This window comes from Molothrus aeneus, chromosome 3 (assembly GCF_037042795.1).
Source record: "Molothrus aeneus isolate 106 chromosome 3, BPBGC_Maene_1.0, whole genome shotgun sequence".
In the NCBI taxonomy this organism is placed as follows: Eukaryota; Metazoa; Chordata; class Aves; order Passeriformes; family Icteridae; genus Molothrus; species Molothrus aeneus.
The window spans coordinates 61,346,070-61,361,492 of record NC_089648.1 but is presented as its reverse complement, the minus strand read 5'-3'; the positions used below and the strand labels follow the sequence as shown (position 1 = coordinate 61,361,492).

At 39.8% G+C, this 15,423-nt stretch overlaps 1 protein-coding gene across 2 annotated transcripts in view; it reads left to right on the top strand.

Moving 5' to 3' along the window:
- Positions 1-14,265, top strand: part of NKAIN2 (sodium/potassium transporting ATPase interacting 2) — a 533,456-nt gene extending 519,191 nt beyond the window's left edge. For both annotated transcript variants that reach the window (XM_066547060.1, XM_066547061.1), the window contains exons 6-7: positions 6,262-6,343; positions 11,207-14,265. In XM_066547060.1, coding sequence (XP_066403157.1) covers positions 6,262-6,343; positions 11,207-11,216 — 92 coding nt within the window. In that variant the 3' untranslated portion in view covers positions 11,217-14,265. The remainder of the gene's footprint in view (positions 1-6,261; positions 6,344-11,206) is intronic.
- The last annotated feature ends 1,158 nt before the right edge of the window (positions 14,266-15,423 follow it).

Here is a 15,423-nt window from a genome sequence, read left to right as displayed (position 1 = left end):
CTCCATCAAAATTTGTGTAAGGGCTTCCCTTTGCAGCTCCAGTGGCCATTGTAGAGCTCACAAATGCCATGAGGTTACAGTTTCAAAATCTGAGGGTTTATATTCACCTTGCAAATGGCTGAGCTGAGAGCACTCACAGGCCCTTCATTACTGACTGCTTGGCAGAAGTGCTGCTCATTGCACCACAAGAACTGGACCTCATGTCCAAGTCCTTATGCCATTTCTGAAACCTCCTGTGACAGCAGAAAGGGCACAGCCTCATGTGCTGGCAGATGTCTCCTTCCCCATGTTTCCCTGGTGTTTGGCTATACTGTGGTTTGAGAGCCTAAATCACTGTGTACTCAGCACAAAGACCAATAATGTTTGATTATCATTGTAAACAAACTTTATAGAGATCACATTCAAGCAAATCTCGTCCTGTGTGCTATTTTGTGGAACAGCCACCAGACCATGCTCACAGCATAAAAAGGCAGTAGCACTGAATTGTTTCGAAGTGTCTTCACCAAACGGAGAGCTGGATACCAGGATACTGGCAAAACTGCAAGAGCAAAGGTGTCCCCATATGTATTTTAATATTTTTGCCCCATATGTCATTTCCAAGGTATTAAAATGAAACTTAATTTTACTCCTCTCCATTTACTTTTTTTTTCTCAATTTGGCCAGTTTTTAGCTACCACTATTTGTGCACAGCTCTCTCTTGGCTCACGTCCTCACTCCTGCACCAGCATTGCTTTCAGTAATGTTATTAGCTGTAGTTTGTTTGCCATCTCTCCTTTCTTCTAGCTACACCTGCAGTGATGTTCCTTGTTGTGGCAGTGAAGCTCAATGGCAGCACTTCAGAAACCTGAGTCCAGGGAGCCACATCTTTGGCCTCTGGAGTGATTGCAGATAAATTTAAGACCTTGCAGGTCAGATGTAGGATATGAGCACCATGTGTTGTCTCTCTGCTCTACCACACAGGAAATATGTCCAGTCATGGCATGCACCTCCATGGTCATTAACTCTTTTTTTTTTAAAGGTGTCATCTTTATCATGGGTAATTCTAGGTTTTTTAATATTATTTTAGTAGATGCATGAATATATTTAAGGACCATTGTAATGCCAAGCACTGGGGTCTTTTTTCTGCATCGCATTTTAGTGGTCCTTCTATGTACTGTAGACTTCCAGAAATGGAAAATGAGAAACCCATTTATGCCTCTCATCCTGTCCTGAGGTACAGCAGAAACAGTGGGGACTCTGACCATGAGCAGAGGTTGAAATTTCACATTCCTGTGGGTAATTATTGATAGAAAATATGTCCCTACTTTAAGCCATATGTCTTGTGCTACACTTGTAACAGTCATATGTCTGACAAGACCCTTAACACAAGCAAAAGAAGAAAATTACCTGATTTTTTTATAACACATATTTCAGATAAGTAGTACTGCTATTATCCTATTCAAGTTCAGCTAGGAAAATAAAAATTTCAGCTCACAATATTTCAAAGATGGGTTTGCACGGCCAGGTTTTGAGGGGGCCACAGGGGTGTGTTCTGTGAAGATCTACTAGAAGTTTCTCCTGTGGCTTCTGACAGAGCCAATGCCAGACATCTCCAGGATGGACCTACTGCTGGCCAAGGCTTGGCCTGTCAGTGACAGCAGTAGTGCCTGTGGGATAATATATTAAAAAAGGAAAAAATCTGCACAACAACTCCAGCTGAAGAGTGGAATGGGAGTGAGAGCAACAACTCTGAGACCCCAAGACCAATGGAGGAGGAAGAGCTGCTCCAGGCACTGAAGCAGAGATCCCCCTGCAGCCCCTGGTGCAGACCACGGTGAGGAGCTGTGCCCCTGCAGCCCAGGGAGGGCCATGGGGGAGCAGAGATCCACCACAGCCCATGCAGGACCCCAGGGCAGAGCAGGTGGGTGCCCAAAGGAGGCTGTGACCCTGTGAGGAGCCTGTGCTGGAGCAGCCTCCTGTAAGGATCTGTGGCCTCATGGAGAGAGGAGCCCACACCAGAGCAGGGTTGCCGGCAGGACTTGGGACCCTGAGCGGGCACCCACTGGAGCAGGCTGCTCCTGAAGGACTGCACCCCAAGGAAGGGACCCATTGGAGCAGTTTATGAAGAATTATAGCCCATGGGAAGAATTCAAATTGGAGAAGTTTGTGGAGGACTGTCTCCCATAGGAGGGACCCCACACTGGAGCAGAAGAAGCGTATAAGGAGATCTCCCCCTGAGGAGGAAGGGAGACTTGTGATGAACTGGGCACAACCCTCATTCCTCATTCCCTCATTCACTGGGGTGAAGAAGGCAGAGAATCAGGAGTTTAACCTGGGAAGAAGGTTTAATATTTGGCTCTATTTCTCATTATACTGCTCTTCTTTGGTAATAATTCAAGGCTATCTTGCCTGTGATGGTAATTGCTGAGTGATCTCTCCCTGTCTCTATCCAGACCCATGAACCTTTTGTTACATTTTCTCTCTCTTATTCAGCTGAGGAGGGAAGCAACAGAGTGGCTTTGGTGGACAACTGGTGTTCATCCAGGGTCAACCCACCACAGAAGGAATTGTATTATGCTTGTTAGTTCATGTGTGCTTTTACTAAAGTGAAACCCAACATGAGCTTCTTGTGATAACAGTGACATGTAAGATGAATGTACGATAGAGTAGTCAAAAAAAGTGTTTGATGTATGAGGCTAAGGATGGACACCTCTGTACTGATTCAGCTAATGAGCCTTGTTTTATTCATCTGATGTTATGGCTGCTAGGAATGTATCAGTTGTATGACATTTCAGTGACCTTTCAGGCACAGCCAGGATAAAATGCCTGCAGAAAGGGCAGCCTGCTGCATGCTTTAAGAAACCAGCTCAGAGTCCACAGGGAGCTTTTAGCACAGTCTGGACACCACAGGGTTTGCAGTGCTGAGAAGCAGCCGCCATGAAGAAACCTTGCTGCAAACAAATTGATGAAATCTTTTTGTGCTGGAGTTCACTTTCTATTACCTTCCTTCACCTACCTTGCAAAGCTTGTTGTTGCCTGCAAGAAGCCATTGTATGTCTCCAGTGAGGTCATGGTCGTACTCACTGTCCTGCCATCATTTGGTTACACACATGGGAGCTTCTATAGTGAGCTGAACACAGAAATGTGTCTACGACCTTGCTTTGTTTGTAACTTGGCAATCTGGCTTACTAACACTCTGTGCTTGCTCTGTACAGCAGGGCAAAGCCACCATGCACAAAGAGGTATTCAGCACGCATCTTTCCTTCATGCTCACACAAAATCATTTTTCTCAAAGAAATCTTTTTCTTAACACATTGGTTTAGCTTTCTGAAAACAGCCCTGAAGACAAGCTTTTGCCCCACATCTGCAAAGCAGAGTGTCTATGCCTGCAGCTTACTAATAATGTTTTGCAGGTTGCTTGAAATAAAATGTTCTAGGGAAGTACAGAAGAAATGCAAAGCTGGACAAATGAGTATAAGCAATATCCCTAAAGTGACATGAGTTGACAACAGTGAGGCACTTGATCCAACACAGGCATTTTCTGACTTGTGTTGTCAGGGATCAAGAGCAACAAAATGAAAAGAAAATTGGGCAAGCAAACAACAAACCGTACCTGCAGCAAAACATACGTCCATTCTTTTTTCTGCAATCTTTGTATTTGAATGGGGGGGGGGGGGTCCTCGCAGCTTAACACTTCACTAAACAATATTCTTCATTTTCTGCCTGTAAACTTAATGTGTTCCCAAAGAGATGATAACATTTTGATAAAGGTATTCTGATGGTTACAGACATTGATTAAGTGAAATGCAACAAATAGCATTTGTCTTTATTTTAGCAAGATTTTGACATTATAAAAGGTTTGCAAGATGTTCAGAAAAGTACTGTCCAGATGCAGTCAGCAGAGGTGGAGTGCAAAACTGTTTAAAATTCTAATTGAAATGTAGTTATAAAGCAGACGGGACATTTCAGATGGGATCCCACTGGAACCTCAGCTAGGGAAATAATTCTCTTCATTATTTTTATTAACAACAATGAGGATAGAAGAGAGATCGTGTATAAAAAATTTAAGATTAAACTAGACTGGGAAGGGTACAAGCACTTCTGAATATAGGATTAGAAGTCAAAATAATCTTGAGAAGTGGCTTGAAATCAAGAAGGTGAAATTCAGTACAGACAAATACAAAAGAACTCTTGTGAGGAAGAATCAATCATCTTCAAATAAAATATGGACTAGGCTAGGCTAAAGTTAGTGACAAAACAAAAAATAAAGAGCTGATTATTAAGCTTTGTGTGATGCGGTTGAAAAAAGAAGTTGGAAACCAAACCCAAATGACACAAAGCAAGAAGAACAAAAACAAGAAAATAAATCCCAACCAAACATGCAAAACCCCAAAACCTACTGAATTATTTCAGGTAATGAACAGAAGACTGTATGGCAGTTGTCCCAGTTAGTCCTGATTTGTGCACCCCACTGTAAGAAAAACATAAGTAAACTGAGGAAGGATCTTCAGGCTTCAAAATGTAGAGGCTTGGACAACATGAGCTGTGAAAAAAATTTGAAATAACTCAGTTTGCTTAAACCTGAAAACAATGGATGGCATGAAATACTTTTTTTAAAGGTTTAAAAACAGTTATAAGAGAAAAAAATGGCTCATTTTTCTTCATATCCATAGGGAGAAAAGGCCAAAATATAGATAAGTAGTTAATTTGCAGGAAATTACATTTAAATTAGACATTAGGAAATTAGGCACAAGGAAAAGCAACACGGAGAGGCTATAGAACCTCCTTCATTAGAGATGTCAGGGATTAATTTAGTAACACATCTTTCTGGGATAGGAATACACATAATGCTGCTGCAGGGCACAGAAATAGCTAAATTATTTCTGCAGGGGCCATTCTTGCCAGCAATGAATGACTTTATGACAGATTCAACATGTGTGCAGTTGCAATGGAGACATACTGTACCCAGGAAGTCCAGTGGTTTTGGTAGCTCTTTGCTTGCAGAGTAAGTGGTAAATGGAGGCATACAAGAATTTGATTTTTTGGTAAATGTCTGGAATGGCTGAAACTGTATTGATAAGTGTGACTAAGTGTGGCACAAATTGGGGGGTACCTTAGTATTAAACAACTAATAAATGCAAGTGTTAAAGAGTCCAACAACTGTGGAAGTTATCAAACCATGTAAATTTACTTTTTTGTTGTTTATGACTGTAACTGCATTTTAGATCTACAAGAAAGTGTTGTCTATCAAATAGCCTTTTTTTTTCTTTTTATTTTTTTCTTTTTGCTTTTAATGTACACAGAGCCAGTCTGTCAGTAGCAGTGACCAGACATGTGAAAAATGCACTTCCATACCCGAACTCTTTGGCCCTTTTCTATCAAAGTAAAGTCCAATTCAGATCTGTGATGTAAGAGACAATATTTCAGGGATGAGAACTGCCCCCAGATAACCCCTGTAAGCCGATAGTTGAATCTCCTGGGACAAAAGAAGCAAATGGCACCCTTTTACCTGTGCAAAGAAAGTGTTTTAGCAGAGATATAGGGGTCTTGGGCTCAGATGAGATTGAATTATACTGGAAATTGTTTAAAACAAACATGAGAAGGCCATCAGGAGCTGGAAATTTTGTGAATTAATAAATAACTCCCACCCTACAACCTTCTTGCAGACCTTCAGCATCTTGAGAGAAATGCAGGTTTCCTTACATCTGTGAAATTTCATCTCTGAAGCTCAGATAAATTGTTCCAACTCTCTGTTCATGCATTTCAACCCAAATGTCAAAACAGGGAATCAGAGAAACTTCTGTCTCTCAGACAGAGTTGGATCAATGTACTCCCTCCTCTACATCCTCTACTGAGCCATGGTATGACAGCAAGCCAGCCACAGTAATCACAGTCAGAAGAAATGCATTCATGCCAATAAATAAATTGTTTTCAGCAGTTCTAATGTCTAAATAGCATGTTGTTTTGTATTAGTGAGGTGGTCTACTTGAAAAAGAGGGAGGTGTGGCTATTTTTGGTGGAAAGATGGTTGTTATAAATCCTTTACTGTTTTTATGTGGTTTTAAAATTGAATGGATTTTAAAAGTAAAGGGGAAAAAAGGGATACTTTGCCTTTCTTTACTTTTTTACTGTTTTTCTGTATCTTCCCAATTAGCTGGTCTAATATTAAGAGATTATTAGAGGACCTGTCAAAAATAATCTGTGTACTGGGTGGTTCTTGAATGATAGTACCTATCAGTTCTGAAAATATGTTGCTAATGAAAGCAATTTCTCCCCTTTCAGTTGATTTCATAGGTGGATTTGACTCTTATGGCTATCAAGGTCCACAGAAGACATCTCATTTACAGCTGCAGCCCATGTATATGTAAGTACTTAACTTCTAGGATATTCAGCAGAGTGGCAGCCTGATATTAAAGGATCATTAAGCTGAAAGATGGCATGACTTAAAAATTCAGAACAGTCAGAAGCCTTTTTTGATGGACTGAATTAAAGTTACACTTAGGAACCAACATTACTCTTGTGTTGAATTATAATGATTTCTTAGGGCAGGATATCATGTGTCACAGTTGTTCAAACAGCATCCAGCTCTCACCTGATTTTTCCCCATTTTCATTCAGGCAGGTTCCACTCAGAGACAGTGACAATTTGGTGTAGAAAAAACACTAATCATATGTGACAAACCTTGGCTGTGAAAAAAAGTGGATTTTTATGAAGTTTTATCAAAAGTTCAGCAACTTGCAAATTTAGTGGATGCATTTAGAGAGCATCTGTTCACCAAGGCACCTCTGTACCTCATTTCCAGTTTCCACATTTAAAAAAGCCAAAACAAATGTAACAACATATGGCTTTTAAAACTAGTTTGAATAGAAGACAGTATTTTACCTAACCATTGAGTGACAACTCCATCTCAGAGTGCAGTCTGATATGTTTGGGAGTTAAATGAATAAGCAAATCACAGCTCATACACACAGCTGGAGTATATTCACACTAGATCTGATGCGCCACCATAGACCAGCCCAGGAACAATCGTCTCCAAATATTTCTTGTACTGATATCAGCTGAAATGCAGAACAGTCCTGACTGCCCAGATAAATCTTACCTTACTGCTGCAGCCTTTGGAAATATTTTTTATTTGCCATCAATGCCCTACATACTAAAAGCACAGCATCACAGAACTCATAAAGGGGCAACAGTTATGTTTTTTCCTTTGTTTCTCATCTGAGCATTTCTTTTGTGGAAAAGAACTAAATTCAAGCAAACAGTAGCCATCCTAACACACAATTCCACTCACCTCTGAATGCAATTTCATTTCTTCGGATTAGTGGAAGTAAGTCTACTAATGGATTAGTGTACTTGTTAATGGAATCTTGCATTTACTCCTTTATCAGTGGTACAATCTGTTCTGTGTTGGTGTTTGGAACTGGGCCCTTCAGGAGCTTTGCTAGGGGCTTTTTAATAATCTCAAATTACAATGGTGCATATCTCCAATGTCGTCTCAGCTTCAGCTTCCCATCTGTCTGTGCTCAAGTAAATATTTTTCACCTGCACTTTTGGCACAGTGCTGCACATTTAGAAAATGTTATTTCCTTCATAGTATTATATGAGGTACATAGGTACTTAGAACAATTCTAATCCTATCTCTTTCTCAGTATACCATACCTTGTCATCAACATATGGAGCCCTCTAGCTATTATCCCATTCTCTTTATGCTCTCAGTGTTTCTTCCAGAACAGCAGATTGCATTTACTATGCATCTTCATACTGACTGGAAAGAAAGCTAGACCTGTGAAAAGAAAAGAAGGCAATAGCTTTAAGCCTGTAGCGTAGATGAAGAGATAGATGAACAATCCATGTTAACTGTGTTCTCTCTTATTCCGATGCTGCATGCTCACTGGAGTATGGGTGATTTAGCTGTCTTAAACAAGAGACAGAAATCAGAATGTGAGTGGACATTTTGTCCAATCAACGCACAAAAGCATTGACATGTCCCAGCCACAGTCAAATAAAGACACTTCGTGTTTCCCTCTGACTGTAGAGTGTTTGACAGGGCTCTCTAGGATTGCTACAGTCTGTCCTTAAGAAGATTTTATGGCATTTAGGAATACCTTTCTTTATTTACAGCTGAGGCACACTAGGAACACATGCATATGTATTCACATTGCAGTTGCTCTGTAAATGTAGGCAGTCCATTAGGTAGTGGAGTGACAAATTTGAATTTAAGTTAATCAAGTCAAGGTTTGATCTGCTTGTAGCACTATTTACAGCAATAGTATGTATTAGAAATCAAAACATGCTGATATGATAACAGCAGGCCTTTAAAATACTTGGTATTTTAAAGCTTTATTTGTTGGGAGGAAAGATTTGGTTCCCTATGGAGCTTGTTCCCCAAATATCACTTATGTAAGGCTTCACAGTATTCAAGGAAAGAAAGCAAAAACACAACGGGGCGGGGGGAGGAGAGGAGAGGAGAGGAGAGGAGAGGAGAGGAGAGGAGAGGAGAGGAGAGGAGAGGAGAGGAGAGGAGAGGAGAGGAGAGGAGAGGAGAGGAGAGGAGAGGAGAGGAGAGGAGAGGCGAGGAGAGGAGAGGAGAGGAGAGGAGAGGAGACATATTAAGCATAATATATGGAAGATATATTATCATACCATCTAATTCCTGCAGATGATCAAGAGATCAATTTTTGCCACCACTGCATCCTGTCCTATTCAGACTCACACTGAGCACATATCTTATGGAGCTCCGGATTTATTAGAGAAATTGAACAGGAAACAGATGCCTTTAAATCATCTGATGGCTAACTATATGCAGAGGCACAACAACAGTTTGTTCTCTGTGCTGTGGTGTGCCGGGCATGCTGCAAAATGGAAGGAGAGCATGTGGCCTCCTCTTTTAAAAGCTCACCAAAACAATATCAGCTTCTAATGGTTGTTCAGATTCTTTCAAAATACAAATTTCAACACATAGGTCAGTAATACAGAACAGAGAGCCCCCTATATATTTACCAGATTGATTCATATACAGAACTAGTACAAATCTTAAAGACATACAGAATGTTGTATTAGGTCTCAGTCATTATCCACTTCTTGCTGATGTGAATTGATTTAGTGGATTGCAATGACAGAAGTCCATCAACAGAAACTTATTTCTTTGGAAGTCAGACAGTTTTTCATCCAAGTGATTGAAATAAATTTTAACTCCTTTATACATGCAGTATTTAACTATTCTTCTGAAGGATAGCTGGGTTTACTAATTGCTAACTGCTAAGACATACTGTTTTGTAACCAGTTTCTTCCTGTGTGCTAAAGTTAGGACTTCATTTTGTTAATGTGGAGGTTATATTGAACCTACACCAACTTACATGGGCAAATTATATTGATTTATTCAGGCTTCTCACATTTACATTTCTATTCTGTCTTCAGGACTATTTCATCTAAAGATTTATTACTTTTTATTTGTGATTTTCATCAATCAAGCTCTACTTTTAAGAACATTCTAATTCAGTTTAAATACACATAGTCGCTTTGTGTGGTGTTTCATGAGTTATGAAAAACTACCCTAAATGAACAGGATATCTAAGGAAAAGAAAAATCTTAGTTTCTGAAAAAGAAATATTATCTTTAGGTAGTTAATTGGCTACTGTTACCTTTAATAGTCTAGAATTATTAGATTCAGACTCACACTGAAGTTCTTTTCTCTATGTTTTAGGCTTTAAATTCCAATCACAGTTTTCCTTATCACCTCTTCCAATTTAATATTTAATTTAAATCAGTTTACTTTTTAAAGTGAAAAATATATGCAATTTAAAACTATGCTTTGGGGAAGAATTCTTATGGTGACATTTCTCTACCTGTTATAAATGGGATTTTTTTATTATTTAAGTGCCAACAGTGTGCTCTATGCTGTACAAGCCAAGAAGCCTAGACAGTCCCTTCAAAACGAATACGCTTTTTGAACAGAACGGGATGCTCATGTACCTCCTTGCAGTGTGGCCACAGCTGATGTACTCAAAAGCAGCTTCCTGGCATTCTGTGCCGGAGATGCCAGTGCTCATTTCCAGACCATGGGAGAAGGACACAATAAGATGGCGGAAATCAATTGTCAAGACAAAATTCTCCTCATGGGAGGTGACGGAGGAAGGTGACTAAACACTCCCTGACACTGATTCTGCTGCACATGAAAAAAAACAGTGGTAGTTGTGGAACAAGACTGCACTGCATGATCACTGTTCTAAAAACATTAGGAAGGAGGGAGGGGAGAGAGATCTTTCTTTATGTTCTTCACACTGAACTTGTTTGTTCGAGGAAAGAAGAAGTGAAGCAAAAAAAACCCATGCATGTCTGATGTTGATGCCTAATGCACTGGAGAAATTGCTCAAAAGCAGTGCAGCCCTGAAGTGAAGCATGCTTTCCTCCTATTGTGAAGCCTAAGAATATTTGCAGTATCTGTATTCCTGCGTACACACACAAACACACACACACACACACATATAGGCATTTGTCTAGATAATTGCACAAACTGAAAGTGCTACCGACTTCACCATTCACTGAAAGTATAAATGAAACACAAAAAAAAAAAGACACTGAAACTAGCACCCTGAGTATAACCACCATGACACTCCACATGCAGTACAAATCTTCTGTGTAATTATCACCTCATGTTTTGAGATTCAGACACATTTCAATAACCTACCACCTAAGCTTTCACTATCAACAAACAACAACTTGTCCACTGTCAACAAACAACATCTTGAAAGCTTTAGTTACAAAACATGGGTTTGGGACAATACTGTTAAGGTGGCCGGGCTGTGGCACTTGCATAGGGTCTCTGCTTTGTGAGTGAGCTGTGGGCAGCCTTCCCCTGCAATCCAGCTCTTCTGCCCTCATACCATGTCACTTCTTGGTTTTACAAAGACAGCTATGTATCTGATGGATTATATAAATCAGGTCATATTCCAGTTGACCCATGGACATACAGTAAAGATTATAATTAAATATAACTCCTGCCTAAGATTGTTTAGAAAACTTGTGCTGACTTCTCTAACAATGTTCCAGAGAGAGCCAGGCAGTTACTTGAGTAAACACTTTGTCTTTCTGTCCTCTTCATACCACGTGTATCTGAACTGGTTTGTGGATTACACTTGCTTGCAAAAGGGCACCAGAGCAGCAGGGCAGGGATCAGAAAAGTATATGCTGGATTATAAGTGTTGTTCTTTCTCTGTCTTTCTTCTAGGTCAAAGTAAACATGGGGACTATTCAAGGTGGGCTAGAGGACCTGTTCAAAAATCTCTTTCAGGATGGCCTCCTGGTTCTTCAAAGAGAAAATAAATTCAATTTTTGTGCTAAAAAATTGTATAAAAGCTGATTGAACAGTGAGACAGAAAACAACAGAGACCTGCAGCCTCTCTTTCTAACAGGTACTAAAGGAGACGCCCCAGAACCCCTCCTTGAACCTCCTGCCTCTCAGCACCAGAGGGACACAGCAGAGGCATTGGTGCCACCTTTTGTCCCTTTTTTCCCTTGGCCACCGCCAGCACGGCCCATCTGGATTAAGACATGAACCCAGCCCACTCAGTGCTGTGGGAGCCTCCTCCACACTCCGGGCCCGTTGAGTCTCCTCAGTCAACAACACTGAAATACCAGGATGACCTTGCAGCAGAAGTCAATAGACAGCGCATTGTTTGCCCTGAAGGCTGTACAGTTCATACTTGCCTTAACCCAACTGCGTTGCACATTATTGAAACTACGTGCAAGCTTTCTGAAGTTAACATGCTGCTGTTAATTCTGAACGATTTCTAAGTCAGTGGTTTTCTTCTGTTTGGTTTTGCTTTGTTTTCATGTCAGGGAATAAGGCTCTGTTGCTCCATGGCTCCAGAGCAACCAAGTAGAAAACTGCCAGCTGTCTGATAAGTGCTTTACTTTTGGGGCTCCACAGTGGTCAAGAAATAGTTTATAATGATTAAAAAGAAAAATAAATAAAGAAATAACTGAGACCTTTTGGGGGTAAGGATGGGGAAAGGGGTAACAGAAACGAATAATTGAACCTACTGGAAATAAGCAGCAGAAACAGTGCTTCTTAATCCCGCTGGTTTTATTTATCGCACTGTAGGTGCTTTTATAGCTATCTCTAAACATCTTTTACTAACTACAGAGACATCTGCAGATTTCTATGAACAAAGGCCAACTGAATATGTACTAGCTATGTTTACTCTTTTATATCTGATTTCAACTAAAAATTCTCTGTAAGTGAGCTTTTTTTTTCTAATTGCACCATAAGGGATCCACATATTTTATTTCTTGATTTTGGTTGGAGAGGGCAGGGAGGGACTAGTTGAGTTGAAGAAATACTGAAGACCTTTTTGTGGTATATTTGGGGGGATCTGTTGTGTGTTAGAACGTGTATTTTATCTTCCTGTATTATTGTGGCTGAAAAAAAACCTCTGTGCTGTTACGTAGTTGGCAACAAGATGCCTTTGGGAATTTTGCTAGTAGGTCAATGTGTATATGAAATACTCTGAACTCCTAGGAACATATGTTTTATTCTACATCTGATCTGTATTTTCAAGAACGTAGATGGCTTTCACTTGGAAAACCCAATATTTTGCTCAGGTTTTTCAGAAACTTGGATTGTCATTGTTTCTTTGCTCAGACCTTGCATAGACAAACGCACGCACGTACCACACCTGAGGTGACCACGTAGCTTTTGAGGGCAAGAGGGAAGGTCAGCACCTGGAAATGCTCAAGGCACCCCTGAGCAACTCCCTTTTCCCTGCTGGCCAAACCCTTGCTCCAGAGGCCTCACACCACTCACCCATCCCTGTACAAGCCAGTGCCCTTTGCTGTGTCTGCATGGATGTACAGAATCACAAGCAGCAACTCTGGACAATGACAGAGGAACAGGCATTCACCAGTGAAAACAAGATACAGGACATGTTCAGGAACTATACCTACATTGATTCAGTGAGATTTATATAGATATAGATAGATATATATATATAAGTGTGTGAAGGTGTGTGTATGTCTATGTATATAAAATACACAGGACTAACTATTTTTGGGGGCTGCATCACCCAGGAAGATTCTGATGCAGTGGACCAAGGGTTCCCCTCTCAGATACTGCTGGGAATTTCATGCATGAAACATGAATGTCCCCTAGGCCTGATCCTGTAAAGCATTCATTGCTGATTTGGATCTCAAATTTAAATTTTCATACTTGAGTTCCTGAAAATATGAGTTCCTACTGGTAGAGATGCTTTTCACCTCCTAGAAACCCCATGCAACTTCCAAGTAACAGGCTGAAATTTCCCATAACTTGCAAAACTAAAAAAGTTTCTACTTTTCTGTAGTATTAAATATAGCAGATGTACAGTATTAAACACAATGAAGAGGTTTAAATGGGATGAAAATGTCATAACAGGTTATTTTATCTTTCCCTGTATACCAGTTAATCAAAATGATATTTCTATAAAAATCATTTTTTAACATGAAAAGAAACCAGTTTAGGCACCTAAGCAGCAATCCAATTTTCAGAAGATAATTTTTCATACCTTTCAGTGATTTCCCATGGAACAGCGGCTACTGGTAGTTAGCAATTTTAGAAGTCAGACAATTTAATGAAGTGTCTACACGTAGCTTATAGGCCTGATTTTAAATTAGAAAATTTTGGCCTTAATTTCTCTGTGTCTTAGTCTTCCCATCCATAATACGGGAATAATATGTGCCTCACAGGCTTTTTGTGAGGTCTGAATTGTTAATGTTTGTAAAATGCTTAGGAAATAGGAAGCACATCTAACTACTATGGATTGCAATATAAATGTGTATTCATATATTACATATAGAGTAGATACACACACTCACATACACACAGTATATATATATACACACATACATACCTATATGAAGTTGGTATTCATAACCTTGCTTAAGTTGCAGTTAGAGCACCACCATTAAAAAAGTTAGGACTGTTGACTACTCAACTAAATGATTAGTGGACAGATCTCTTCTGGAAGCAGTTTAGAGCACAGTAATGTGAGAATATCTGGATGGCATTTTTGATTTGTACAGCTGTATCCTCCTCAAAATCCAGTAAAGAATGTTATTTTTCTAGGCTGGGCTTTTGTTATAAACTAAAATATTCAGAAGGCAAGAGATACAATCCAAATGTGTCTTTTTTTCTTTTCTTTTTGGCATTTGTTAATTCTGAATGTATTTTTAACAAAAGTGATTTTTTTGACTTACTAGTGTAATTTGCATTTAAAAAAAATAAATGGAAAAATATAGGTTTCCAAGCTATTCACGGCCCCCTGCTGCTATTCAGAATGTACAGGAAACTCAGAATTACTCTTCCCAGCTGAGCAACAATGCAGGATAAAGGATCCTATTACATTTACATGATGACAATCCCGATCTGCGCAGTGCATGGATGTGACAGCCCTGAAAAGAAATTGCCGGGTCATGACACCATTTTAACGCTGTCATATGTACCAGGTATTTTCATTATCACTGACACTAAAAGGTTTCTTTTACAAGGCTGACTGCAACAGGCTCTTTACTTAGAAAACAGGGCTGGTTTTGCCCACTCATCAGGAATTTTAAGCCCATGATAGGTATAGAGTTGCCAACAGTGTTAAGTATTGCAAAAATAATACTTGTTAAGGAGGAGCTATGTAACATGGATATTTCCTCTGCATTCATATTCTTTTATATGCTATTTATTGTCCCTACACTGAAATGATGAAATCCTGTCTTAGGCAAAATGTTTATAGAGCTCACATATATTGACAGCTTGCCTGAGGTCATTCAATAAAGGTGGAGCAGAATGATATACATTTTGAGATACTCGGTCATGCTCTCTTAGGATGACTCCTCAGAAGGAGAGTTCTTTCTTTAGGACTTTTTAGGTCTTCATAATAGTGCAAGTGATACTTTTCAGTCAGGTAAGGAGAAATGGTTTGTGCTCCACTTGCTTAATCTAAGTACCGTATACAATACTCCACTGCTGCACAGCATTTTGATTAAGTGTGGCACAGTTATGTATTGATTGTTGGATGTCTCCAGATAGGAATGGCCATTAACTCAGTGTCTGAGGCCTTTCATCATTTGCATGCTCACCTTCCACTTGAGCACATAGATAGTAGACAAAGCAAAACTCCACACTCCATTAATCACTCCACCTTGTAATATTTTCGTTTCCAGTCCTCTGTTTTATTTTTAAAAGCAAATACTAAGAGGAGGATAGAAAGCCCATTAATAGTCTATGTGTATGTATTGCTTGCTGACTGTCTACTGATGAGTAGCTAAGATGAAAGTGATGGACTTCTTGAGTTTGTTTCCTAGCTATTCTGAATCTGGCTTCTTCCCAGCACATGTGGATTGACAGCAGACACTAAAGGTAAGCCAGGTGTTGTTGAAGAACCAATACACAGCAATACTGCAGACAGCACTGTGTCC